Source organism: Mustela nivalis (genome assembly GCF_964662115.1).
Source record: "Mustela nivalis genome assembly, chromosome: 4".
NCBI classification, from domain to species: domain Eukaryota; kingdom Metazoa; phylum Chordata; class Mammalia; order Carnivora; family Mustelidae; genus Mustela; species Mustela nivalis.
In genome coordinates this window covers 152,087,537-152,115,012 of record NC_139023.1, presented here as the reverse complement: position 1 = coordinate 152,115,012, position 27,476 = coordinate 152,087,537, and the positions used below count along the sequence as shown (strand labels likewise).

General features: G+C 50.9%; 2 protein-coding genes across 4 annotated transcripts in view; one reads left to right on the top strand and one right to left on the bottom strand.

Annotated features, from left to right (window-relative positions):
- Positions 1 to 577: 577 nt before the first annotated feature.
- CTSB (cathepsin B) lies at positions 578 to 19,621 on the top strand. Its single transcript, XM_082726929.1, has 10 exons — positions 578 to 760; positions 12,388 to 12,538; positions 13,455 to 13,540; positions 14,292 to 14,406; positions 15,072 to 15,190; positions 16,033 to 16,118; positions 16,388 to 16,531; positions 17,056 to 17,172; positions 18,115 to 18,243; positions 18,666 to 19,621. The coding sequence occupies exons 2-10, from the start codon at positions 12,413 to 12,415 to the stop codon at positions 18,761 to 18,763; spliced, it is 1,020 nt and encodes a 339-aa protein (XP_082583055.1). The 5' UTR covers positions 578 to 760; positions 12,388 to 12,412; the 3' UTR covers positions 18,764 to 19,621.
- Positions 19,622 to 20,303: 682 nt separating this feature from the next.
- Positions 20,304 to 27,476, bottom strand: part of FDFT1 (farnesyl-diphosphate farnesyltransferase 1) — a 33,602-nt gene continuing 26,429 nt past the window's right edge. For all 3 annotated transcript variants that reach the window (XM_082726917.1, XM_082726918.1, XM_082726916.1), the window contains one exon: positions 20,304 to 23,934. In XM_082726917.1, the coding sequence (XP_082583043.1) occupies positions 23,713 to 23,934 (222 nt within the window). In that variant the 3' untranslated portion in view covers positions 20,304 to 23,712. The remainder of the gene's footprint in view (positions 23,935 to 27,476) is intronic.

Here is a 27,476-nt window from a genome sequence, read left to right as displayed (position 1 = left end):
CTAGCCACTCTCCGAACAAACTCCAGGGAAAAGAGTGTACTTGCTGTGCGTGTTCCCTTTAGGACAGGTCTGGCACACCTCTTCCAACAGATTTCTGCCCCTAAGACCCTTCTCTATAGACATCCTGACACAGGTCCTGAAATTCATACCCATTTATTATTACAAAACTGGAGGACCTTATAGGCATATTCTCAAAATATCAACGCTAATGGAGCCTGTTCAGGTTCTTCTGGGAGACCTGCTATCATGATATCCCCAACTCCGTGGTTCCCGAATGAATGAAATAGGGACAGTCATCCCCTCCTCCAAGAAGGGATCCATCCGGCTTTGAACGGCTGCTTTCAGGCGGCGGCGGCCCCTGTGGAATTTCTCCTGGCTGGATGGAAGCCCTTAGGGCCACCTTCATCTCCCCTCCGCTTCTGGCCCCCATCTGTAAGGCAGGCCTCCCACAGGGCTCGGAGCCCCTCTTCCCGGGGCCGGGGGCCCACCCCCAGCGACGCAGAGGCGGGCGCAGAGTCCGCAGCGGAGGCGGCGGCGGGGCGGAGGGGTGGAGGGCGGCGGGCGGAGGGCGGGGGGCGGACCCCGGCTCGCAGCCGTCACGTGGCGAGTCAGCCGGGTGCGCAGGGCGGGGCCGGGCGCGGTAAATAGGCGCCGGGGCCGGCTCCGGGAAGCTACGGCGGCTGCTCGGGCATCGGTGGCGGTGGCGGCGGCTCCTGCGCGCTCGCAGGCTGCAGGCCCAGGCTCTTGGCTGCGGGGCTCGGTGAGTGCGGACGGGCGGCCCGGGCGCGGTGGAAGTGACCTTGGAGGGGGACGGGCAGGCCGGGGCCCCTCTGCGCCCCCAGCCAGGCCCAGGCGCGGTCCCGAGGCATCCCCGGGGATGGGGGGCGAGAAGGCGGGGGACCCTCGGGCTGCCCCAGCGGGGCGGGCAGGGGTGGCAGCTCACAAGCACCTAAAAGTCGTTGGGGAGAGAAAAGCCAAAAAACAACCCCAGACGGGCAGCCCGGCACCCACCCCGACTCTGACCAGAAAGCAGGCGCCCGCCGGCCCCCTCTCCTAGGGCTGTGTTCTCCACCGCAGGTGGGCTCAGCCCGACCCCCACGGTCCGCCGGGCTCCGGGGTCGCGCCTGGGAAACAGCGGGGGAGGAGCTTAGGAGTTTGCGGGGGAGCTCCGGGGGAGGAACTTGCGGGAAGCGCTTGGCTTGGATCCTGGTGACTTTCGCGTGGAATCCAGCTCCCCAGCCCCCTGTGAGCTTCGGGGCCTCAGTTTCCTCAGGAAATTGCTGAAATAATAGTGTCTCCCTACAGGTGTTTTCTTATTCCAGAGGGTTTACATGGGCAACTTTCTACACAGAACCACATGCACAATTCTGGGGGCCCCGGGAAATAGAAACCAGAAAATTGGAACCTGGAACTGGGTGGAGTAGGGTGGAGGCCACAGGATGAGTTAAACCCGCTGATGGGAGGACAAATTTAAGCGGGGGGGTGGGGGGTGGGGGGGTAGGAAACTAGGTAAAGGGCTTGAGAGTCCCAGTTGCCTTCTCCCTGGGAGGCTGGCGTGGAAGGAGAAGATGCCACTCCCTACCTCTGGAGTGTCCTGGAAGGGAGACTGTGCTTTCCATAGGCCCAGGACTGGTAGAAGGGAAAGCAGGGCAGAGTCCCTGGGGCACCACCTCTTCCCTCGGTTGATGATCGTGGAGTCCTGGGAGAGGCAGCAGTGTGGGGGCTCAGCAGGCCACCCAGGTAGATATGAATTGCATTTGCCTTAGTGGACCTAAGTCATTATCTTCCCCTGGCACTGAGGAAGCCAACAGGCTGTACAAGGATAAGGACACTAACCCAGGCCCCACATCCTCTACCAGCCCCTCACACCCAGTGGTTCAAATGGAGATCTGGCCTCTTTAGTTTGCTTAGAAAAACTGATCTTCAGGTGCTTCCACTAGACACAAATGCAGCTGGAATGCATTCATCCCGTTGTTTCTGTAGATTCAGAATGATAAGGTGAATAGGTTTAGAAGGGTGTCTGGTTGGGTAAGGGCTGCTTTTCTTCCATAACATCCTTAAATAATGGAGAATTGTTTCGGTTTTTTGTTTTGTTTGTTTTTAAGTAGGCTCCGTGCCCACCGTGGGGTTTGAACTCACAACCGTAAGATCAAGAATCACATGCTCTACTGACTGACCCAGACAGGCACCCTGAGAATTGTTTCCTGTTGGCACTGGTGATGGTGATTAGAGCCCTTGAACTTTATAGAGAAAGGGGCTGAGCTGTACCCCCTCCCCCATACACACACCCACACCCTGTGTGGCTTTCCCAGAGAGAGAGTTGAAGGTGCCTTGGAGAAAGCTTCTGCTCAAATCTTTTTGGGCATCTGTCCCGGAGCTGGGGTATTGCCATTCGGCAGTGGAAAGGTGTAGATCCCTTATCTGGGGGCTCCACAGGCCAGCCCAGCCCTGGCTCCAGTAACTCCCCTGCTGTTGGGTCAGGACATCTCTGTCTCTGGACTGGTCGGGTGGGCGGTGAGGGTGGAAGCTCTTTGGCCCCATGAACCTGTCCACGCGCTGCTGATTCAGCAGCTTGAATTGAGGCGTTCCTCCGAGACCGGTTGGTTCGTTCCTCAATTATAGGACCTGGGCGTGGGGGTAGGAAGTTGAGCACATTTTAGGAGTAAGAGATATTTTGTATTCCTGTTGGGCAGTTGGATTGGGAAGCAAGGGAGAGCACATTCAGGGGAGTTGTGGGGCCTCCGCTGGATGATTTTCTTTTCTTTTTTTTTTTTTTTTAAAGATTTTATTTTATTTTTTTGACAGACAGAGATCACAAGTAGGCAGAGAGGCAGGCAGAGAGAGAGAGAGAGAAAGGGAAGCAGGCTCCTGCTGAGCAGAGAGCCCAGATGCGGGGGGCTCAATCCCAGGATTCTGGGATCATGACCTGAGCAGAAGGCAGAGGCTTAACCCACTGAGCCACCCAGGTGCCCCCGCTGGGTGATTTTCTTAAGGTTGTGGTTGTGTGGAATATCCCTGTCCTTGGGAGGATAGGACTAGGCTATTTCCAAGTAAGGGCTCATGGTGTCTGCTGCCTGTTTTAGATAGTTTGACATAAGGAAAATGTGAAAGATGGTAAGAGCTGGGAATTTTTCTAGATCAAGAAGGAAGGAAATCAGGCACTTTTCATATGGGTCAGCCTCACGTGCAGAGAGGTGGTGGGGTTGACAAGTTGATGCATGTAGTTGGGCACATGCAGGTGTGTATTGTACTCAGTGGATGTTGGGAGGCAGTCATCAGTGTCTACACCTGGTCTCATGTCCTTCATCACCTCTTGTTTTAAGCTCTGCGCACACTTCTGGAAGCTGCCTAAGGGTGGGTGGGCAGTAAATCCTGGGTCTTTCCATGGCTGTTCATGTTCATATCCCACCAAGGGATCAAATGCCCGTATATATTTAGACTTAACCTATCTCATTTTTACCCTCCAGCCTCATCCCCACCCCCCTCCCCCCATTTGGGGCTCACACAACCCAGGCTTCCGTGGGGTTCCCAGGAAGTACGTTTCCTCTTGGACACAGCTCCTCTTGGCCAGAGGCTGGTACTGGCTTGTTTGCTCTGCAAGACTCATGACCACCCCAGAGCCTGCTTCTGGTCTTCCTGAGGGACAGGTAGCTCCTATCTTGTCTCTTTGTAATTCTTTTGCACCTTTTGGGGGGTGCTTTTATTACTTTGTATCAGTCCCCAACAATATTAGTAAAAGTGATGCAACTGTAATTATGCTATTCATATCCTTTCCTGTTTCTGTTTATGAGGGTTATTCTTAATACATGGAGGTCTAGTGTCTACTGAGGGGCAGGTTGTTTTTACTTTCTCACTGTTTACGGCAGGCAGGGCAGGCAGCGCTGGCAGTAAATCCTGGTATCTCTCTGGTACTCCTGAGTTTCTCTAGGGTAGAAGCAGGAAAAGTCCAGTTAACTCCTGGGGCGTAAGTTGTGTGCATCTTCTATTTTGCTGATAGAATGCTGTCCGAGTTTTACCATTGTGTACTGCCAGCAGTGGGTGAGGGTCCCTCTTCCTCATTTGCCACCAACCGGGTATTATTATTAGACTTTAATTTTTACCCACCTGATGGGCTTGTAATGATGTTGCTCTTTTCTTTTCGATGACCAGGAATTCAAATAATTCTTTGCTCTCAGAAATCATTGATGAGTGAGGATTTCTATTTTTGTTGTGAATCGCTGACTGTGTTTGTAGTTTTAATGTGTTTGTTAATAGCTAGAACTCACTGAGCTTTCTTTAGATCCTTACAGATATCTGGACTTAATGCAATTAGATAACCTTTTCTAATTTTTTTTTTTTAACTTTCAGAATGCGTGTGAGTTTTGGGTAGTGCAGTTTGACTCTTCCATTTTGCGGATGAGAACACTGTGGCTCCTGTAAGCTTGTGACATGACAGAGGTCACTAAAATAATAGTGGAGGAGTTTTAGAGTTTGAACTCTTCATAATTGTCTGTCCCTCCCCAGGTACACTCCTCCGGGCTTGCTCATGTTGTTTTCTCAGGCACCACTTTCTCTCACCTATAAAACAAGTTCTATACAAGCCAGAGGTCCTTTCCCAGCATTACTGTTTTTGGACTGTGGGGTGCCCAGGAAGCTGCCTGCCAGTGTTATCTGTTTCTACCAGCCTCTTAACTCACTTCACTCTGGTCGTCAAGATAACCTAGTCACTAGCAAGGGTGAGGGGAGGAGGATGGGATGGGTACCACCAAAAGAGTAAACTGATCCAGTCTCAAACACTGAGAACAACCCAATTATTCTGCCAAAGGACCCAGCAGGGGCTGGGCTTCCTCGTGACCCTCTGACCTGGGCTGGCGTGGGGTGTGCTTATGCATACACCAGTCACTCAGCCTCTGGGCTTGCACAAGACCTGGGAAGGTGGTGCCAGCCCAGGCCTGTGGCCACTCCAGGGCTGAGGCATCGTCAGACATCAGCTGGGAGCCATCTTTTCCTCCACTGAGCCCTGTGGGTGCTTGGAAGTGCTTTGTTCTTCTGGTCAAGGTAGTAGAATTAAATAACCACTATTTGAGGACGTGTTGCTAAAAGTAGGGTGGGGGTGCCTGTGTGGCCCAGTCTGTTGAGCCACTGCCTTCTGCTCAGGTCCTGGAATCATTCCTGCATCAGGCTCCTTGCTCAGCGGGGAGCCTGCTTCTCTCTTTGCCTCTGCCTGCTGCTCCCCCTGCTTGTGCGCTCGCTCTCTCTCTCTCTTTCTCTCTCTGACAAATAAAAAATAAAATCTTTAAAAAAAAACTAGGGTGATCATAATTTTTCTGAGACGGGGGAAGAAAAAACTAGTCTGGGATGGTACAGCTTGAGCAGCCTGTGAGTAAAGCGCTGTGCGCTTCCCGCACCACTGAGGACACAGCCATTTCCTGGTGGCAGTTAGTTCATTGCTTTGGCTGTCTGCTCCAAACCAGGCTGCATGGAAGGCACTTTGAAGAAGACCATCTCCTTCCGTCTCCCAGCAGCCTTGTGGGGTGTATACGTCTTCGTCTTCGTGGGGCCTCAAGAGGAACTAGAACCAAGCTGGGGAGGCAGCGTCTTTCAGTTGCTTGCTTTTGTCACTGCCAGTGTCTCCGCCCCTCTGAGCCCCCAGCCAGCCCGGAAATGGGATCTAGCCTGCAATCCAGTTAGAGCCGCAGTGCTCCTGTGAGCTGAGGAGGCCTGGAACATTGATCTCATTTCAATCTCCAAGGGTTTCCGCCAGCTTGTATAAAGTAGTCCTAAGGTCCTTCAGAATCCAGGCAATATGCCTGTTTTAGAAACCGAGACTTGAGAATGTAATGCCCCCTTTAGCATCCCAGTAAGTCAGTGTCTGAGTCCATGAGCAAAGCTTGTGAGCAAAAGCTTCCAGAACTTTGCCCAAATTCTTGTTTCTCAACAATACAAATATTTTCACCTGCCCAGGGCCTTCCCGGGGTCTATTGTTTGAAGACCAAAGTCATAATTTTCTTGTTTTCAGGATGTGGGCTGCTATGGTTGATCTGAAGCAGAGTTCCATTTGTGGGCACTGTAGCCAGAAGGTTTCCAGGCACTGTGGGAGAGGAGATTGACTGGCTTGGCCTGCTCAGCTTGGTGGGAATTAGTCTCTGGTTTTGGGACAGATGGTTGGCAGGTGTACCTGTGAGTGACCTAAACTGTTTAAGTGGGTGAGGCAGGTGAGGCTGCCTTTTTTTTTTTTTTTTAAAGATTTTATTTATTAGAGAGTGCACAAGGAGGGGGTTGGCAAAGAAGAGAAAGCAGACTCCCTGCTGGGCAACGAGCCCAAGGCAGGGTTCAGTCCCAGGACCCTGGGATCATGTCCTGAGCCAAAGGCAGATGCTTAACCAACTGAGGCTCCCCACCCCAGCACCCCCAGCCGGGGCCCTCTCACTGCTTCCCCAGGTCCCCCTGGGGCTTGCAGGGCTGTGAGCCGCACAGCTTTGGCCCACTGCAGTGGGTGCCCTTTCTGGGTCACACAGCAATCGCCCGGGGGCCATTCAGCTGCAGGGAGTTTGGCTCTAGACCACAGAGAGCCAGCTGGTGCCCGTTTATTCTCACAGCTCTAAGGAGGCAGATGGCGATGAGGAGCCCTTTTGGTTTTGTTATTTTTAATTTGAGGATTGTAAGCCATGAGGCAGTTAGACACGTTTCCATTATGAGCAGAAACAGGAAACATCAAGGCCGTGATTCAGACTCAAAGGCAAGGTCTCCTTTGGTGTGATCAGAGATGAAGGCGCTGGTGTCAGCCCCCATGGCGCCGCCCCAGCACGGAGGCGTAGCTGGGCGAGTTGCCGTCGGAGGAAATGAAGAGCTGTGTAGTTTTGATGTGTAGGTGGTGCATCGAAGCAGCCGAAACTTCAGGAACATCTGCCTTGAATGTGAGAGAGAAAGTTGCAGCCGAGTTCTCCAGACAGGTCCCACTCGATCTTCCCAGCGCTCCTGCCTGTCCACCTGCCCCCTGGTCTGCAGGCACTCCACTACCGATCTGCAGGGCATAGCCTTATTCCACAGCTGTGGGCAGAATCGGGGCCTTCAGCCTGTGGTCCTTTAGAGCCAGCTGTGAAGGAGGTCCCACCGTGCATGAACAGCAGGAGCGGGCAAGGCCGAGCAGAGAAGGGGATGAGAGCCGTGCCAGAGACCCATTCATCTGTGTCAGTATTGCCCAGAAGATCACTGCTGCGCTTACTTGGAAACCTCACATACCTGTGTCCCGTCTCCTTAGATTTGGGGCATATTGAGAATCCAGTCTCCTCGGGGATTCTACAGCCTTAAAAGGAAGCTTTGGTAAAAACCAAGCTCGGTGGCAAGTCCGTGTCCTTGGGGAATAACAGGACCGAAGCCTGCAACTCAGCATTGGCTCCTCTCCCGCATCCATTCCATCTTCTTCCAGAGCCCCAAGGTCCACCGTAGTCCCGGGAATGGCTTCAAAGTCATCTGGGGAATGATTATGCTGTAAGCGGGGTTCATAGGATCTGCTGGCCACAGGCCCCTTTCACACATGACAGCATTCTACAGAACTTAAGTGGCCTGTGCTTCCATAGAAACCGTTGAGTGCTGTAGGGGTCTGGAAAGGGAAGAAGTACCAGAGCCTATTTTTTCATAGCCAGAGATTGGCTTGGCAAAGGGCCAGAGGGATGTAGTGGCACCCCAGGTCCCCTGAAGAAGGCCAGCTGCCTGAGGTTTGGAGGGACCAACCATCTGCCCACAGTTGTTCCCTCTGCCCATCCACGCCCTGCAAGCAAGTCTGGTGACTCCAAATGTTCTTACCCAGTTTGGGCCCGTCTTTTCTCACAGAATAAGGACTTTCTGTTCATTCTGTCCTGTAATTTAAAAAAAAAAAAAAAAACCCACAAAACTGACAAAAGGGAAGTATTTGCCCCAAAGAGGGGAAGCGAAAGCTGCTTCTGTTTCAAGCGCAGGCCGTAGGACCAACCCAAGGCCGGCTTGTTGAGCGCACAGCTCACATTAGCCAGCTGCTGTAGCTGGTCCGCTGTGCATGATTCTGCAGATGCAGAAAGATGCTGGGCACTCCCTGGGATACAGTCACCACTGCTCATGGGACATCTGCGTCTGTCCCTTCTAGCAGGAGAAGTCTGACTTCACAGTCTTTGGGCTCAGCAGTCTCTCGACCTCTAGAAAAGGAAGCCCAGTTGGAGGTTAATCGAGGTTAGAACCTCGTTTTTTAATTCAGACTGTGGTATAGAGGTACTCTGGGCACATCTGGAGTCCATGGGAGTTACCTGGCACAGGCTAGAAGTGGGGACGAAGGGAGCAGGGAGGGGAAAAAAGGAGGGTGGCTGGTGGGACCTGGGAGTTGAGGGTGCCCAAGGGAGCAGCCCTTTGTTGCTTTCTTGCTATAGACCAGGTGCCATCATGGCACTCTTGACTTCCACCTGGAAAAAAAGAAGAGTCATGAGCCCCCTTTTACAGTGGAGGCTCAGTGCAGGTTGGTATTCAAGAGTGCACAGTAAGGGAAAGATCTGAACCCAGGTCTCCTGACTCCAAGCCCAGTGCTCGTCCTGGCCATGGGCCACAGCAGCCTATTCACTACTTGAAACGAATCCAGACTTTCTCCCAAAGCCACAGCCCCATGCCCAGTGCTAGTGGAGCTTGGAGTCAGGGGTTCAAGCTGAGCTCCTGACCTCCAGGCTAATGGCTCTGCAGTTTGCTGGGGTCCCTGGTTCTCCCTGATGCAGGGTTAAGATGGGGAGAATGACGTTGACAGGAAGTATGGAGGAGGACCTGTGGAACCAAGAGAAGAAGGGCAAGTGCGTGAAAGTCTCGCTTGCGGGGGCCTCACGGGCCTTGGGAGTTGACTTGGCAATCGCCATGGCACAGCCCCCGGCACAGAAACGGACTGGGAAGTGGATGGTGCCTCTTTGTTCTCTGCCATGAGAAAAAACAGAGAAAGCTTGTTTCAAGTCCAAGTTACCATGAATTGCTCCCCTTCCCCACTTGCTCGTGACTTAACATCTCAGCAGATGGCAGAGCCCCCAGGGATCACTGTGGGATGCCCCTCTGTGACCTGTGGGGAGTATTTCCCTGAGGCTGCCCCGGCACCCTGCCACATTCCCGGACCCCTAATGGGTCACGGTGGAAGCCAGGGAGGGCAGCCCTCTGACTGTGATTTGAATGGGCTAATCATCCAGGCCTGGCCCTGCTGGCGTAGGTCTGATGGCCCGTGTGCCCGGAGGCCACACTCCAGTGTTCATTCATGAGGTTCTCCTATCGTGAGGAAACGTGAAGCTACTGAGCAAGTATAAGGGGTATCAGGATAAAGGAAGGGAACACGACTGCTTTGCTCCTTTGCTCAGAAGATGTTATGAGCGAGACCTCTGCTCCGTTGCTCCTTCCGAGGTGTGAGGACACGACAAGACCTTTACCTACCATGAGAGAGGCCATGTGGATCCTGATATGGTCATGGGAGCCACAGCCTCCCCGTAAGGCACTGAAAATGAGAAGGTTAAGTGTTTTGAGCAGAAAGTCACTAGGAGAAGGCCTCACTGTTGCCCAGTAATCAGTTGGAAGTACATTTGGGGGCTCAGGGTTTTGGGTAGTCCTAGCTGCTTTTCTTCCTAAACGAGCCAAACTTTGAATATAGTATGTTCATTTAATTTTTTTAAAAGGATAGTGAAAAAGAAGTCTGCCCGCCACACATACTACTTTTAACACTTTATTGATGTTTTACATGTGGTAACGGTAAAAGGCATGTATGTCGCTTCTTGGGCTCACACGCTTACCGTGACTCATCTGCTACTTGCTTTTTTCCACTTATGCGTGTGTTGGGCGTATTTTACTTTATCAGGACAATATGATTCACTTTACCTAGTTCATTCTTGATGGCTGCTTTGTCTTCTGTTAATCATTTACTGTAATTTAACAGTTATTTTTTTTATTAGACACCTGCTTTGTTTCTTTTGTCATACAGAGAATATTCAGTAAACATCTGTATACCTGTTCTGTATCTTCGAATTTGAGGCCAGTAGGGTTAATTTCTAAATATCAAATTGCTGAGTCAGAGGGCATGCAGATTGCAAAAGTAATAGAAATGTCCTGGCCGTCGTCTCCGTGATTGGGCCTGCCTCCGGGGTTCAGCAGCCCAGCATTGCTGCCTGCCCATGTCTGACCCTGCCAGGGACCGGCCAGCTGCGCAGCCTTTGCATGCCCTTCATTTTATCTGTACTTCCCTGTGCTTGCGTATCTTTTGATATCTGATGGCTATTTGTTGTTTTTTTTTTTTTAAGATTTTATTTATTCACGAGAGACAGAGAGAGGCAGAGGGAAAAGCAGACTCCCCACTGAGCAGGGAGCCTCATGTAGGGCTCAATCCCAGGACCCCGGGATCATGACCTGAGCCAAAGGCAGACACTTAACAAACTCAGCCACCCAGGCGCCCTGTACTACTTTTTCTGTAATTTAATTGTGTGTCCTTTTGCCATTTCTCTATTCTGTTTTTATTCGGATTGTTGAGCACTTTTTGCATATTGAGGAAATGAAGCTTTAAGCGCACGGAAGCACTGTTTGGTCAGTGTGCCACTTTTTATCTTATTTTGTTTTTCTCTTAGAAAGAGAGGCTTTATTTTCAGTAATCAAGCTCCGTCTCTTTAAGATTCTGTTTGTCGATCATAGGTGTTTCCTCTCCCACTGGTGCCACAAAATCTAAGCTTCTGAATGGTTTTGTTGATCGGACTGTTCCTGGCCAGCATCTGGCAGGGTTGTATACTATCTCCACTACCCCAGGGGGCAGGCAGGCGTCTCTTCCTGCTCTTTTCCAGAGCTGTTTGCTGTTGTCACACCTCTGTCCTCCCGGGTGGGTTGTTGCTTAAGCAGCCGTCAGGTTTAAATCTTGCTTTAACTATAATTCACTGTGGGAGGCAGCAGGCCCAGTTGTGACCTGGAAGGAGGTGGGGCCTTCTGGAAGCTCCAGAGGGCAGGGACAGGAAACCCTCCCCCTTCCAGCCCAAGAAACCACCCCCCCACTCCCCTAACCCCCTGCCCCCATGGGTCTCCCACAAGGCCCAGCAGGGGGGGGAGGGGGAAGGACAGACTGTGGCACCCGGAACATTCCTTGCTTTCCTTAGAGCTGCTTGCCTAAGAGCATGATTCAGAGGTGGAGCCAGTCTCCTGACTTGCTGGCCAGTCTAAGATCTAAGGACTGTGGTTATATTGTGATGGGTTCCCTTCCTGGAAGGACTGTCTTTGAAACAGAGCCCTTGGCTGACTGGAAAAACCAGAGAAAGTCCCAGACTTTTGCCACTGGCCAGACTAGCTCTCCCTCCCTGGTGCTGTTGGGCTTCATTGGCCTGTTTTTGCTTGTTTCCCTGTTTATGCTTGTTTTATATCCCAAATGTAGCTTGTGAAATAGATTTTGTTCTGCATTTTTCTAATCTTAGTGGTTCTCCCCTTGGGACCTAATCACCTAAGAATGTTCACTCACTCAGAGCACTAGCCTGGAAAAGGCTTGAACCCAGTTTGACAAACCCAGCAAGGGGCAATTTGGCAGTAGCAGGGAGGGCCCCGAACTCCTTTTAGCCTGAAGATATGGGTCTGTTGACAGGGTTCAGATGTTGTCATAGGTACTGCCTGTGGCCTGGGCCTTCGGTTCTGATGGACAGGAGGGCCGGGCTGGCCCTGGGCCTACAGCTCCCCAGCTAGCCGCACATCAGTGGAACAGCCCTGTCTCAGAGCATGAGTCCAGCTTGAGATCGGCTCAGGGGACCCCAGGAGACCCAAGTAGCACGCCGGTTACCAGGCTGCAGCGCAGAGGGACCTCCCTGCCCGCAGCTCACTCTCTCCCAGCTCCCGGGCATCTGGAGAAGTGCACACGGCCTGTCTTCGCCCCACTGGTTTGTTTCTCAGGGAGTGTGAGGTCTCACTGTCAGGTGAGGGTCCTTTTCCAGATGACCCCCTTCCTGCTGTGTGCTCCTGGCGCAGAGGGCGAGAGGGAGCTCTCTGGGGTCTCTTGTGAGAACTCTAGTCCCATCCTCATGAAAATCACCCCCAACAGCCCCATCTCCAAATCCCATCATGTTGGGGTTAGGATTTCAACATGAGTTTGGGTGGGGGTTGGGGTGGACGCACATTCAATCCACAGCACGGCCCGTTGTGCTACGGGCATAGCTGGGGTCTGTGGTGAGACGGGGCCTGGGAGCTCATGGGCGCTGTGGGTCTTTGAGGTTTCTCTGCCCCCAAACCCAGGCTTCACAGAGAAGGACGCTGAGGAACAGAAGGGGGCACATGGTGGAGCCAGGAAGAGAACACGGGTCTTTCAACCCCTGGGTTGTGTCTGGCCTCAGAGCCCTGCTGCCTGAGACAGCCCCCTTGTGTACGTTACGCGCTTGGAGCATCCTGATGTCTTTTCTTTTCTAGGTGAATCGAAGATCCAGCTTCCAAAATGTGGCAGCTCTTGGCCACCCTTAGCTGCCTGGTGGTGCTGACCAGTGCCCAGAGAAGGCCACCTTTCCAGCCGCTGTCGGATGAGCTGGTCCACTATGTTAACAAACAGAATACTACGTGGAAGGTGAGCTGTGGGGACCGCTTCTGTGCACGCCCCTCCCCCCGGGGTTCATTTGATGCATTCTGCCTCCCAAGGGTGGTGGCTGCAGCTGCAGCCGTGGGATGGTCTGTCCCAGAGTGGGGCTGATTGAGAGTCATAGCCACTCCAAACCATGCTAACCTTCTCCCTGCGCCTCCCCCCAGCCCCGTGCTGTGTGTGCATGCACACGGTGGTGCATGGGAGTAAACGAGCTTTGGAAGTGCTCACAGCCGGGAAGACCCTGGACACCCCCCCCCCCCAATCCTGGTAGTTGTTAAGGCCCATCAGGTGGCTCCCTGCTTTTGCCCAGCCCTGGGGCGTGGGGCTACAGGAATAAAGAATGAGCCATGTTCAGGGCTATAGAGGGTCTCTGTGGACCTCAGCAAGTGTAGCAGATCCGATGAGATACCCAGTGGTCTGGGAGCTGCGTGCCCCTTGGGTGGCTCCCTTGGGGCAGGGCCTTGCTTGCTGTGCAGGGTGCCTGTCCGAGGCTGTCCACGCAGCTGTAACAGAATACCACTGATAGGGTGCTTCATAAATAGAAGTGCAATTGCTTGCCATTCTGGAGGCTGGAAGTACATTTGCAGGGTGCCAGCATGGCTGGGTTCTAGGGGAGTGCCTCACTTAGTGGGTGGAGCCAGCTCTCACAGCTCCTGTTCGAGTACTAATCCCATTCACCAAGTCTCCAGCTTCGTGACCTAATCACCTCCTGAAGGCCCTACCTCTAGGTACCATCACCTTGAGGTTTAGGTTTCAACATGAATTTGGGGAAACACATTTCTTTTGCAGTCCCCCAAACCCCCTTGCTCTCCTGAGCTAAACAGGACCCCTGGCCCTGTCAGGCCTTCATGTACCCCACCCCTGCACACTGCCTCTGTTGACTGCTGTGGCTGTCCTGCAGGCTGGACACAACTTCCACAATGTGGACCAGAGCTACCTGAAGAAGCTGTGTGGCACCTTCCTGGGTGGGCCAAAGCCGCCCCAGAGGTGAGTGTCTGCTACCTGGGGATGGATATACTGGCCATACCTGCCCCACTGCCCTAGGAACAGCAGGGGTTGGTTTGGGACTGCGAGAAAGAGGGAGTAAGAAGTCCTCCTTGGCATCTGGAGGTGTCCCTTCCCTCGGAGCTGCGAGACTGCCTGACAGGGCTCAGCCCCCAGTGCCGTGTTTCCCACTGTGCTTCTCCACATGTCTCAGAACCCAATGGGCAGGCCCCCAGGACTGCCCTGTATGACCTAGCAGATCTAGTCTTTAGGAATTGAAGGAGAATCTGAGAAAAGCTATCTGATCTGCCGTCAGTGTTCCATTTTTCCTAGAGAACTCTGTAATGGGCATTTTGCAGTAGATACTACTCTTGTAGGAAGCATTAGAAATACCTAACAATATGGTTAGAATAGTTACGGGACATCACACAATGGCAAAGATGCTAAAAACGTTGTGGGGACCCTGGGCAGACCCAAGGGGGTAGTGAGGGAAGTAAGAAACACAGTTATGTAGATCCTGTGGCCGAACTCCTGAAAAATATCCCATAAATAAGACTAGCAAGAAACACAGGGAACGAGATGTGCTAAATGGTAAAGTTCCTGGTTTGGTTGTATAAAGTTCCCAGGGGACGTGCCCACAGATGTCACCTTTGGCTTCCCCGTGCCTTCCCTCCCAGGTGGCAGGCGCTAACGTCTGCCAGATGGGGGAGAGTTGTAAGATGCGAGTTTGTCACGGAGGTCTTCCTTTATCTAGACTTTGGTTTGCCGAGAACATGATTCTGCCTGAAAGCTTCGATTCCCGGGAGCAGTGGCCTAACTGCCCGACCATCAAAGAGATCCGGGACCAGGGCTCCTGCGGGTCCTGCTGGGTGAGGCCCTGTTGGCTGGGAGGGGCCCGAGCCATGGGGGGTGGGAGGGCAGGTGTCAGACCAGACCACCAGGTGACTAGGCAAGTTATAGAAACTTTCTGCATGTCTGTTTCTGTCGACATACAAATCATGATGATCCCTGTGGTCATGAGTTATTGCAAAGACGAGGTGGAAGAACCGGTGGCCCGTGTGTCAGTGGGAAAGCTATTCTTACTTCTCTGACATGCTGTCCCAAGGCTGTCAGCAAATACAGCAGTTTGGAGCCCTGCTCTGCTCCATGAAGTACCCCTCTGTGTCAGTGAGCTGTCTTAATTTTGTTTCAAACTGTGGTAAAGTGCACTTGGTGTACATTGAACTGTTTTCCGTCTCTTACTGACCAGTTGAGCTGCCTCCTGTTGGTAAAATCATATAGTAATCGTCCCGTGTGAGCTGCTTTATGTTAACAAAAACCACATCTTAGAAGTGAACTGAGTGTGCAGGTGGAGATTTGGGGCGGACTGGCCTCCCGCTTTAGAGACAAACTTGAGTGCCAGGACCCTCACTGACACTGGGGGAGACCAGCCACCAGGAAGGTCTGCGGGGTTCACTGTGGTCCTCCGACGTGGTGCCTGGCAGAGCCCACGGCCCAGGACTGCAGCTCACCCGGGTGGGGCTCATTCCTGCAGGCGTTTGGGGCCGTGGAAGCCATTTCAGACCGAATCTGCATCCGCACCAATGGGCACGTCAGCGTGGAGGTGTCTGCTGAGGACATGCTCACCTGCTGTGGTGACCAATGTGGGGACGGGTGAGTCAGTCCCGGCCCCTCCCACCATGGGAGCCCCCAGGCTGTAGCCTCTGTGAGTGCAGGAGTGGTATTCCAAGTCCAATAACAGCCCTCTGCTGGGACAGCTTGGGGGCCGGGGGAGTATGGAAGCAGGCCCCGGTGGGACTGCTGCCTTCCAGGAGCTGCCTACAGCCAGGCTGACCCTGCCTGGGGTGTGGGTGGTGCGTCCCAGCACAACAGACATGGTCTCAGGATATGTGGGGACATTTCTGATCTCCAGCCTGCTTGTTTTCCTTGTTGCCTCTCCTTGATCATGGAAATGTAAGAACCCTGGCACCTGGTTTCTGTAATGAGGGATGATGGGCTCCCAGCTTGGTTGCAGAAACTGATTTCCCAGCATGGGTGCCTGTCTTTCTGCCGACTGGCTTTGGTTTACAGCCGTGGTTCTCAAATATGACTGCGGATTAGGAATACCTGGGAGTAAAATAAGTGTCCAGCCTCCTCTCCTTCCAGTTAACCTGGTCTCCGGCATTAGCATTTTTTCTATTAAAACACCAGGGAATTGCAGTGTGCTTAGAATCCGTGTGACAGCCTGGTTCAGGGTAGACCTGAATGCGAGGGTCCTTCTGTCTCTTTGAGGATGGTGGTGGGTGGGTCTGGGAGCTGGGGAGATTCCCTGGAAGAAGTGACCCCCAGGGTGGGTGAAGTGGGCTTGTTTGGGACCCAGGAGAACTTTTAGGCCAGCTGCCGAAGGCATTGGTGGATCCGTAAGGGACCCTGGGGTCTTAGGCAGCAGGCAGTGTGGTCTGGAAACAGCTTAGAAGTTCTCGCACAGTGAATTTAATGAGTGGCTCTTTCCTTAGCTGTAATGGGGGCTTTCCTGCTGAAGCTTGGAACTTCTGGACAAAAAAAGGCTTGGTTTCCGGTGGCCTTTATGACTCGCATGTCGGTGAGTGTCTGCCGCCAGCCCATACCTGGCCAATGGATTTTCTAAGCCATGAGTAAGAATGGTCTCTGCTTGCATTATAAAGTGAGGATTGAGAGTTGAGGTCGGGAGGTGGAAAAATCCAGGAGGAATCGGAGGCAGTCCCCTCCAGGGCAGAATTAGCAAGTGTCAGTGCTGCACATCTGACCCCGTTACCATTGCTGCAGTTTTGCCCTCAAGGGGCTTCTGAAGAGACTCTCAGCTGATCCTTCCTTTCCGCTGGGCCCCCACAGGCTGCAGACCCTACTCCATCCCTCCCTGTGAGCACCACGTGAATGGCTCCCGGCCCCCATGCACAGGGGAGGGGGATACCCCCAAGTGCAGCAAGATCTGCGAGCCCGGCTACACCCCGTCCTACAAGGAAGACAAGCACTATGGTAAGGTGGGGCCCACGCTGCCCAGCACCCTGGGGCCAGGGACCCGCTGACACCCTTCCTGAGCCAGAGGAAGGGAGAGGCCTGGGCGGTTGACCCTTGGAGCCAGGAACACAGGAGGGAGAAGGAAAGGTCATGACGTTGTCAGAGGGAGCAGCACACTGTATTTTCTGCCTGTCTCCAGCCCCAGGATCTCTGTTGCGTCAGTCACAGACCCTTAGGGTTGGAGGGACCAGACCCCTCGTTTTACAGGGTATTGATCAGACCTAGAACCTTCAGGGCACCGCTCCGTCCTTCTCCCAGGGTCTCATGCTCCCTGGCCCTCTCGCTGCGGAGCTGTGCTCTCCCACATCTCCCCTTCAGGGTCCGGGGCCATCGTTCATTCCTCCCCAGGGAAGCCTTCCATGAGGTCTGGGTGAGAGCCCAAATGCAGGCTTCACCTGGCGGCTCCCCGTAAGTCAGTGAAGAGCTGAAGACGGCACCGCGGGGGGCACGCCTCACACCCACTCTGCCGGTTTATTTGGCAGGATGCAGTTCCTACAGCGTGTCCAGTAGCGAGAAGGAGATCATGGCGGAGATCTACAAGAACGGCCCGGTAGAGGCGGCCTTCTCCGTGTATTCTGACTTCCTGATGTACAAATCTGGTGCGTGTTGGCCCCCCTGATGGCAGCGGGGCAGGGGAGGTGTGGGTTCCAGGGAACCAACATGACTAGATCAGGGAGGAAGAACTCGAATTGTGCTGGCGAAGTCCCAGACCATGCTCCGCATGGACAGTGGAACAGGAAGCACCTGGCTTTGCGTGAGGCTGTGGGGATTCACCCTGGAGATCCCGATGCCCCTGGCCTGAGGGCTGCCTTAGAAACCCCCCTACTCTGGCACAGTGTGTGGCTGGCCCAGCTGTCTCCATTCTGCCTGCTCAAATATTTCAGCATTATCCACGGTGAGGGAACACCATTGGATAAAGGGAGATAATTCTGGAAGACAAGATTATAAAGCAGCTGTTTTTAAGAGTTGTCCCTCCCTATAATTTAAAAGGGTGCATTTCCAGTTTGACAGAGGGATTCACCAGTGTGGGGATCACCTGCTGCACAGGCCCTGTGAGCACCTTGGCCTGTAGCTTTTTCTCTGTCAGCACCGCCTGCCACCACCCTGGCCTCCCTCTCACTTCGCCTCTGCAGGATGCTGCCCAGGACAGAACCTTAAAACTTAAGTTACAGAACCCTTTTGACAAATAAATCCTCACCTGGAGACCTAGCATGTAGAATGGGTAACTGGAATTGGATGGTAACATTAAATTTACTACTCAAATTAAAATTTATAACTTCAGTTTTCAAGGCAAGCAATGAGCACATTTTGTTGGACTCCACTTTAACGTTTACTCAACATATTTGGGCATTGGGCTTTCAAAAACCTATTGAGATCATTGCCCCACATCGTGCGAGCCGCTGGAGCCTTCTGAGAGAACATCAGGGCATTCTCTATAACCTTGTTTGGGAGGGCGTGGTGGGCCAGCCGGGTTGGAGGGATGCTCTGGGAAGTGAGGCAGCAGCCTGGTCTCTGCCTGAACGGGGCTGTCCTTTTCTCAGGTGTGTACCAGCACGTCACTGGAGAAATGATGGGAGGCCATGCTGTCCGCATCCTGGGCTGGGGAGTGGAGAATGGCACACCCTACTGGCTGGTGGGCAACTCCTGGAACACGGACTGGGGTGACAATGGTGAGTGGCGGCCCCCTGCCTGCTCACAGGATGTGTGGGCCAGGATGGGGTGGTCATCCTGTCCTGCTCTGCTCCAAACACTGGGCCTGGGGCTCAGCAGTGACCTCCCGGGGGTTCCCTTGCCATGAGGGCAGACGCTGATGCCGAGAAGGGGTGGTAGGGGTCAGGCCATGGCTTTGAGGTGCTTGTCCCTCACAGTTCCCCATGCCTGGGATGCAGTGCTTGCTTATGTGGGGTCACATGGAAGTGGGGTTAGAGCTGGGCTGCTGGGTGAACAGAACAGGTTGGGAGAACACCTTGGGGCTAGTTTGGTGACTGCTTTCTGGCTAGGCTGGTGTCTCTTGCTCCTGGGTCTTCCTGGAGTATATTGGCAAGGCTCGTAACTTAGCACACTATTAAGGCATATCATTTTTGCTTTCCAGGCTTCTTTAAAATCCTCAGAGGACAGGATCACTGTGGAATTGAATCAGAAATTGTGGCTGGTATTCCATGCACTGACCAGTACTGGAAAAAGATCTAATGTGCTGTGGGATTAGTTCTGCCAGCCCTGGGGCACTGTTTCCCTAAATATAGCCAGTTGGGCTGGTGAGGAGATGGAGGGTAGGAATATCTTTTATTCTTTTGAGTTCAGATATGATACAAGAGGTTTTAGACAGGGCCTGAGGGATTGGGCCAAACCTCGTGTCTACTGTCAGAGCCGTCTTCCAAGGAGACACATCCAAGGCCTGGCTACTTCCCAGCCCGTTGGGTGGACTGCAGTCCCCGTGCACACCTAGACCACGTGAGCCGCCACCGCAAGCAAAGTGAGTCCTTCTCCCCCTAGACTAGTGCTGCGCATAGTGTCTGCTGCCCCCGCGTCCTCCCCGGCCACATTCACCAAGAAGCCAGACCGAGACCCAGAGGTCTGTTAGGTGTTCCAGAGGAATGGAAAGTGGAGTCCCTAACAAGACCAGTCCCCTACCAGCAGGGGTACTTCTAAGCAAGTAGCTCGCTAGCTGTGGGCTGGGTTGAAAAGAAAACCAGTGGGCTAGCCCTGGGAGAAAGCCATTCTCCCAGGGCACCTGCATCTCATGAGCTTTGCGGTGCTGCTGCAAAGACCCTCTGGTCTTGTCCTTGGCATGATTCCTTTTTAAATAAACACTTTATTTTGTGTGCACCTCAGCTGATCATGTGAATGAAAGAGGAACAGCTGGGAGAGCTGTCCTCACTTCACAGACTGTGTCCCTCCAGTACCACCGGCGGGGCGTGAGCGGACTGGCCTCCCAGCCTAACAGTGACACTCATTGGGGAGAAACCAGCTTTAACTGTAAAAATCACTGCTTCACTGTTAATTTAATCAGGAAAGGAATGACTGTGCCAATTAAACGTTTTCTCCCTTGACGCGAAGTCTGTGTTCTGGTGGGATGCCGCGGTCCGTCCGTTCTTACCCTGCAGATTCCCGTCTTCCTGGATCCGGGTGTCCTTGAAACTCAAACCAGGGAACTCCTGCCTCAAACCAGTTTCTCTCTTCGTCGTTTCCTATCACTTTCATCAGCCCTGCTCTACAATTCATCCCTTAAACTGTCTCAGGCTCCAATGATTTGTGCCCCTGCTTAATTTCAAGAGCTAAGAACATAGTTGTAGTCCGTTTTGTACCAGCCCCAAGCCAGCAGTAACCCATGTGGGGACTCACACAAGCATGGCGTGTGGGTGATGCCGGAAGCCAGCTGTCCTAGTGGAGAGCCAGGTTGCCCTGGGCCCTGCTGATGTTGGGACGGGGTGGAAGCAGAGCCTGTGTGTCCTGTTCTGAGTTCCCGTGTCTCTGGGTTCTGTTGCTGGTTAAGAATCCCAAGCAGTGAAGTATACTAGTGTTTGAGGGAACAGGAAACTAGAAGAAATTACTCCCATCCCAATGGCACGTCAGTACCTAACTTCTTTCCCCGCTGAGGACCAGACTAGTTCAAAAGCATGGGATGTTTGACTTCTGATTGAAATTAGAAGTTAGGGATCAGAAACTAAGCCGGAATTAAATGAAAAATTTAAAAATCTGTGAAACCTAGCATAATACAAAGGCCAAAGCGACAACTTTGCAATCACTTTATTCTTAAATTTTCAACTGGAAGACATTCATAACCTCAGTGTAGTTCTGACAGATTCAACCTGCGCCCGAACAGTTGGATGGCCCCATGTCCACCCTGCGCTCAGCCAGGAAGCCAGGGGACATGGACAGCAAGGACCCAGATGAACCGCAAGGCGTCTGCACGCTTGGCTTAGGAGCCTTTGTTAGAAAACAAAACCAGCAATGTTTGTTTAGGATTGGGATCAATGTCAATACTTAAATAAACCTCAAATTACCTCATTGACCAACCTGTCACCTCAGTTCATCAAGTGGTATGCTTTTCTCGGGTGCTTGTTGGAACGAGGTATTCAATCAATGGAAGGCACCGTGCCTTTTTGTTCATGACCCAGAAGAGGGTGTGGGTATAGTTTAGACTTCGAAGCTTGGGCACATAGTTGCTTTTCCACTCTGAAAATGTGTCAGATAGCTGTGCTTCAGACCAAAAGCAGGGCCGACACCTAGCACCTTAGAATGTGGAATTTGGGCCAGAGCTCTGAATCTGCCCCTGCAATTTAACAAGACTCCTGCTGGTTCACATGTTCATTAAAGTTTGAAAAGTAAGGCCTTAGAGCAATGGTTCTCAAACTGGGCTCCTGACCAGCATTTGTATCACCTAAGAACTTGTTAAAAATGCTTCGGGGTTTGAGATACAAACTGTCCTAGCAATCTGGGACCTTCAGGTAGTTTGGATGCTTAAGTTGGAGAACCACAGCTTTAGAGCTCTGCTTCCCAAACTGCTAAGATTAATTAACAAAATGGCTAGCCCCCTCTCCTCCCCCAACACACACGTGCATGCTAGCCCCACAGAAATGGTTCAGACAGAATCGGGCTTCCCAGTAATTGCTCCAAGCACTTCCCCAAACAGAGATGGGTGTGCAAGTGTGCAGGTCTATCTGGAGCCTTAGAAGCTCCCAAAACGGGGTGCCTGGGTGGCTCAGTGAGTTAAAACCTCTGCCTTCGGCTCGGGTCATGATCCCAGGGTCCTGGGATTGAACCCCCACATCAGGCTCTCTGCCTACTTGTGATCTCTGTCAAATAAATAAAATCTTAAAAAAAAAAAAAAAAAAAAACGTGCAGAGCAGGCTCCTACTCCTGTCCATTGTAACGGAGTTTTTAAATTTAGAGCCCTGATTCAGATGTGTCAGATACTCTGGGGAAAGCTAAAATATTCCTCTGTAAGTAAAAATCAAGTAGACTAGAGGCCAAAGATAAATATATCTGATTGATTTAAAGTGTGGAGCGGAGGATGGGGTTGCCAGATTCAACAAAAACAAAGGATGCTCAGTCAGATTTAAATTTCAGATCAAATAATTTTTTAGTAGAAATACATCCTGTGCAATAATTTTGCAACATAATTATACTAAAACAAAACAAAACAAAAACTAGGGTGTCAAACTCTAGTTGAACTGGTCATCCTGTATTTTACCCGGCAATTTTGATAGAGAACTCTAGAAGGAAAATGATCTTCCAAAGCACCCAGGAGCGGGCACAAGAGCTAAGACATTGCACAAGTCAGTGATAGTAAAAGTCACATAACTCTGTATCTGGGAGGGGCCTAGGTCTTCTAAACCATTTAGAAGCTCAGAAAGTCCCACAGGTCATCACTGAGCTGGGAGAGAAACCTTCCAGTACAACCACTTCAGACCATGACTCTACCAGGTTGTCCTCTGTCCTACACAGGCTGTAGAGAACTCATCCATCATTTCTGTGTAGAAATGATGTGTAGAAACCACCTACCTTGGAATCTGAAACCAAGTTCTGATGCTTAAATTGCTAGGAGCCCAGCTCAGAGCTGTACTCCGTGTCGCAAGTGCCTGACTTCAGCATGGTGACAAGTTTGTCCAGGACCTCAAGTGAACCAGTTCACTGCAGGTGCCATGTACTAAAACTAAGCCACTGTGTCTGGTGGCAGCCGAGGACAAGGAGGAAATTGGTGTATGTGTATAATCACCAGAGGCCAGCATTCCTGCCAGGGAAAACCCCCAGCTTCCATGATTAAACAACCACACACAATGGACTGCATAAGAGCAGGCTACATACACCGAGAGCATGAATGGCTTCCAGAAAGTACTTTCATGCCCCACACCAATGATTCCTCAGCTTGGGGGGGCTTTTCCAAACACCCTTTGAAGGGACCGTGTCCTCCCCGGCCCAGGCCGAGATTCGCAGTAAGTCACTGGAGGAGCGTGCCTCACACCCCATTGGCCTGTGTGGGGCTAAAGGCAGACAGTGATGCTAGAAGAATGAGGCTAAATGCCCTTTGGCTTTCCAGCCCACCAAGTGAAAACCCATCTTGCCTATCTTGAGACCTCCATGTATAAACTGGTGACTTTTTAAAAAAGAAACAAAAGACAAAAAAAAACACATAAAACCTGGATATGGTTAAGATTTCTGCATGCAGCTAGCAGAGTTGGCCAAAGTGAGAGCAGGCCGGCAGAGGGAGTACAGGTCACAAGCGGGCAGAGGCGGCGAGGCTGCCACATGCTCACTTCCAGCGGGCACAGCGTGCAGAGCCCAGGCAGTTGGATCCTTCTTCCTGGTCCTGCTCTGGCTGGCTCCATGGGGCCATGTCCCTCCATCACTAACTTCATTCTTCTGTTCTTATTTGCCACGTGCACCCAGGCTTTCAAATGAGCTGCCCTCAACAAATGCAAAGTAATTCAGTTGTTTATTACAAACACATCTTGAGATATGATGTCTACTTAAAAAGTCAGCCTTAACTGGAGGCCAGTCTTCTACGATGGTGCCCAAAGCAATCCTGCAGTTTCTTTCTGAAAGCTAACCTCCTTTTAAACCAGGAAGCGATTCCAGAACCCCCAGCAGTCAGTCCTTAGCCTTCATGAGCAGAAGACAGTCTGCATTCTTAGGAAACCTGGGGCCATTGCCTAGAACCACAAAGATGGATGTCTACTACATTCAAATCAACTGAAGGAAACAAAATGAGAAAAATGGGAACCCAACCAAGAAAAATCACTTCACTTTGTACAAGGACATATATTCCAAGGTTGCTTCAAATTAAATACATTTAATTATAATTCTAGCTAGGATTCACACTAAGTAAGATCTCTCAGCAGCCCCATAGGCCACCATGTCCCCTGACCTGCAGTGAGGGGCTCTCTGCTGCCGGCCACGGTGCGTAGAGGGGAGCACCGTGCACAAGGGCCTGCTTGCTGAGGGTGAGGTAGCCTTCCCTTTTATTCTTAGCTTCTTGACTGTACGTCACAGTTCCTAAAAGTCCCAAGTCCACAGAGTTCTTTCAGGGATTGAAGCAGGAAGGAAAAGGGGGAGGACAAGGGGTACCAATATCCTTCTCCTTGAAGGAAAGGCCAATCCATTTCATGGTGAACTTGAGCTTCCAGACTAAGACCCAATCAGTGCTCTCCAGTCTGCACATAGTCTTCTGTGACCTGGGACAGCGTGCTCAGGTACTGCCAGCTCAGGGCAGCCAACAGCATGACAAATGACAGGTAAAGAGGGGAGTAGTGACTTCGGGAGATCAGCTGACAATTAGGAAGATTCTGGGTCCTGATGGTGGAGATGATCTGCCTGGTTTTACCAGAAGATGGGTCTGAGCTGGGGATTCTATGATAAATCTGCCAAAGAAAGGAGAAAATTATAAGTGCCACTTCATGAGTCCTAGGAACTTTATAAACACCTTCTGTATTTACTTCTTACAATAACCCTACAAAGGGACATTTTATGTCCCTCTTACCAATGAGCAAACAGGCTCAGAGAACATGGAAGGAATAACTTAAAGTCACTCCACTAATAAGGCAGGACTGTCCATGGAGGCCTGTATTGTCCTGCAGCCTGTCCTCGAGAGCACCAGGAAGTCCTTGCCCCCGGGGAGCCACCGCATAGAGCTGCACCTCCCTGGGCCTCACACAGAGCCGGGCATGGGGGGGAGGCGGTGGAGCCTGGGAATGTCAGAAGGGTTTGACAGCTCTGCTCACACAGCAGCGAAAAGGCCACTGAAAAGACGGGGCAGACGCAGCCAGACAAGATGGAATCTGTGGTGTGGACCACAGGCTGGACAAGGAAAATTGAGAGCAGAAGCTGGGAGCCAGAGTAGTCCTCCCAGAACCCTCTCTCGGTGCCTCCTGGCCCTCCTACTCCCTCCGCAACTCTCCAGAGCATTTGCTGAATCCAGGCCTCATGTCCATGCTTCCAACTACAGCTTAAGCTGAGGCCTCGATGCCTCTCATCTGAGCTATGACCAGCCTCCAAACTGAGCTCTGACTCTACTGAATCCTGAAGTCCATTCACCTGCTTGCCACACCGTCACCAAAGAAATGGAAACCTCTGCTTGACACCCCCACTGGCTCCCCATGGGCTGCTGAGTGAGGTGTGAGCTCTGGGACATGGAGCACAAGGCCACCCATGACCTGGGCCCACTGAACCTCTTCAGCTTCATCTGCCGCTGCCCACCTGGAACAACTCACGTGATACTCTACACGCTTCTGTTCCCCTCTTCGCTCACACCATCCCCCCACAACCCCCAGAATGCCCTTGTGACGCTCTGATACCTGGCCAACTCTTATCTGCTGCCCAAGTCTCAAATTAGGTGTTAAGTCTTCTAGAAACCTGCCCTGGGGCACCAGGAGGCTCATTTGGTTGAGCTCTGCTCTATGGGCTCAGGTCATGATCCTGGAGTCCCAGGATCAAGTTCAGCATGGGACTCCCTGCTCAGCGGGGGACTCTGTTTCTTCCTCTGACCCTCCCCTATCTCATGCTCTCTTGCTCGCTCTCTCACATAAATACACAAAATCTTAAAAAAAAAAAAAAAAGAAAGAAAGAATAAAAAGAAAAAAAAACCTGCCTGAACCCCCAGGTTAGGTCACATGCCCCCTCCTGCACATACTCCTACCTTCTCAATTAACACTGAATTCAGCTATGAGTCTCCCTGATTGCAAGTCTCAAAGGAACCACATCTTACTGGTCTTTCTGCCTCCAGCCCAGCTCCGTGCCTGGCACACAGGAGGCCCTGCTCAAATGGCCACTGACTCAAACTGACAGAGCAGATAAGAGACGATGCAGGTGGGAAGTAACAAGGATCTGAGCCGAGACGGAGGCAAAGAGAAGGAAGATGACAGAGCAGGCGTATTTTTAAATAAATTTTTCCCAAAATTCTCATTATATAATAGGTATTTTTTTCCTGGCAAGAATATATTCCATATATTATATTCTTGCCAGCCTCCTACCTCTCCACCAAAAGGGCATAGCTACAATCTAGAATAACAAGAAAATAAAAGAATACGTCCTACAGGGGCACCTGGCTAGCTAGTTGGGAGAGCATGTGACTCTTGATCTTGAGGTTATGAGTTTAGGCCCCATAATGGGCACAGAGCTCACTTAATTAAAAAAAAAAAAAAGCCTACAGAAATATGCAAATAATATCTAATATCTAATACTATGCTACCAAGAACAGTTTTAGAGAAAAACAGAAACTGGGATGAAACTACAATTTCCTCTTTACTTTCTTCTTAAAAAATTTTATGTTTTAAAATTTTTAAAAAGATTTTTACTTATCTGAGAAACAGCACATATGCATGAGTCGGGGGAAGGGGCAGAAGGAGAGGGACAAGCACTCCCTGCTGAGCAGGCAGCGGCATATGAGACTGGATCCCAGGACCCATGGATCATGACCTGAGCTCAAGGCAGACACTTAACCAACTAAGCCACCCCAGCACCCCTCTTTCAATAAATATTTTAGATGATGGAGTTACAGTTGTAAAAAACAAGCAATACAGGGGCACCTGGGTGGCTCAGTTAGTTAAAATTTGACTCCAGAATTCAGTTCAGGTCATGATCTCAAGGGTTGTGAGATCCAGTCATTTACATTGGGCTTCATACTCAGCAGGGAGTCTGCTTGGGATTCTCTCTCCCTCTGCTCCCTCCTCCTGCTTGCAGGCATGCTCACAGTCTCTCTCCAAATAAAATCTTCAGAGGCGCCTGGGTGGCTCAGTCGAATAAGCATCTGCCTTCAGCTCATGTCATGATCTCAGAGTCCCTGGGATCGAGTCTCACATCAGGCTCCTTGCTCAGCATGAAGTCTGCTTCTCCCTGCCAATCCCCCTGCTTGTGCTCTCTTTCTGACAAATAAATAAATAAAATCCTTAAAAATAAATAAATAATATAAATAAATAAACAAGTAAGATCTTCAAAACAAATAAACAATACAAAAATAAAATAAAAAAAACAGAATTCCCTTATACTACTCTCTCAGCCATAGGCTTTTATACCTTTTATACCTTTCTTCACTATGCCCTAAAACTCTATATAGAAATGTATAAATGTCTTCTATAATAATAACATCATAAATTGGTGTAGTTACTTTTATACCTGTTGCCATGTGCAAATATAACTATATACAAACACATAAAATGCATATATCTATTATATATTCTATATACTACATAGAATGACTATGATTTAGAAAATCATAGTGTCTGGGTGGCTCAATTGGTTAAGTGCCTGCCTTCAGCTCAGGTCATGATCCCAGGGTCCTGGGATCGAGCCCCACATTGGGCTCCCTGCTTGGCAGGGAGGTGCTTCTCCCTCTTCCGCTCCCCCTGCTGTGCTCTCTGTCAAATAAATTAAATAAAATCTTTTAAAAAATGACTATCATTCTATATAACATATAAATACATGACTACATTGTGCATATAAAATTATACACAATTTTATTTTTAAAATAGATTATAAATAGATTATGTTGCAATTTGACTTTTTTCACTCACGTAATTTTTTATGGACATTTCTTAATGCCAGAACCTAGAAAATGATGTCATTCTGTTTCTAAACACAAGCCACATAACGTGAATGTACTAAAATTTAATCAATTCCTTCCCAATAAGGACTGAGGACAAAATGTTACAACAAACACCTCTGGATATCTTCTAGCTAATTTTGTACATAAAGCCCTAGAATTGCTTGGTCAGAGGGTAATGCATGTAAAACTCTGATAAGTAAGAAAGCTTTTAAGTAGAATAGGCAGGATGTAGAGTTTCATATGGATGAGGGTTAGAGGGAATAAAGAGGAGCCTGGGTTATCTGGATTCTGTGATTAGGTGAATGATAATATCATTAACCAAAAAAAGAAAAAGTTTATGACCAAGTCCTGAGCTGGACTAAT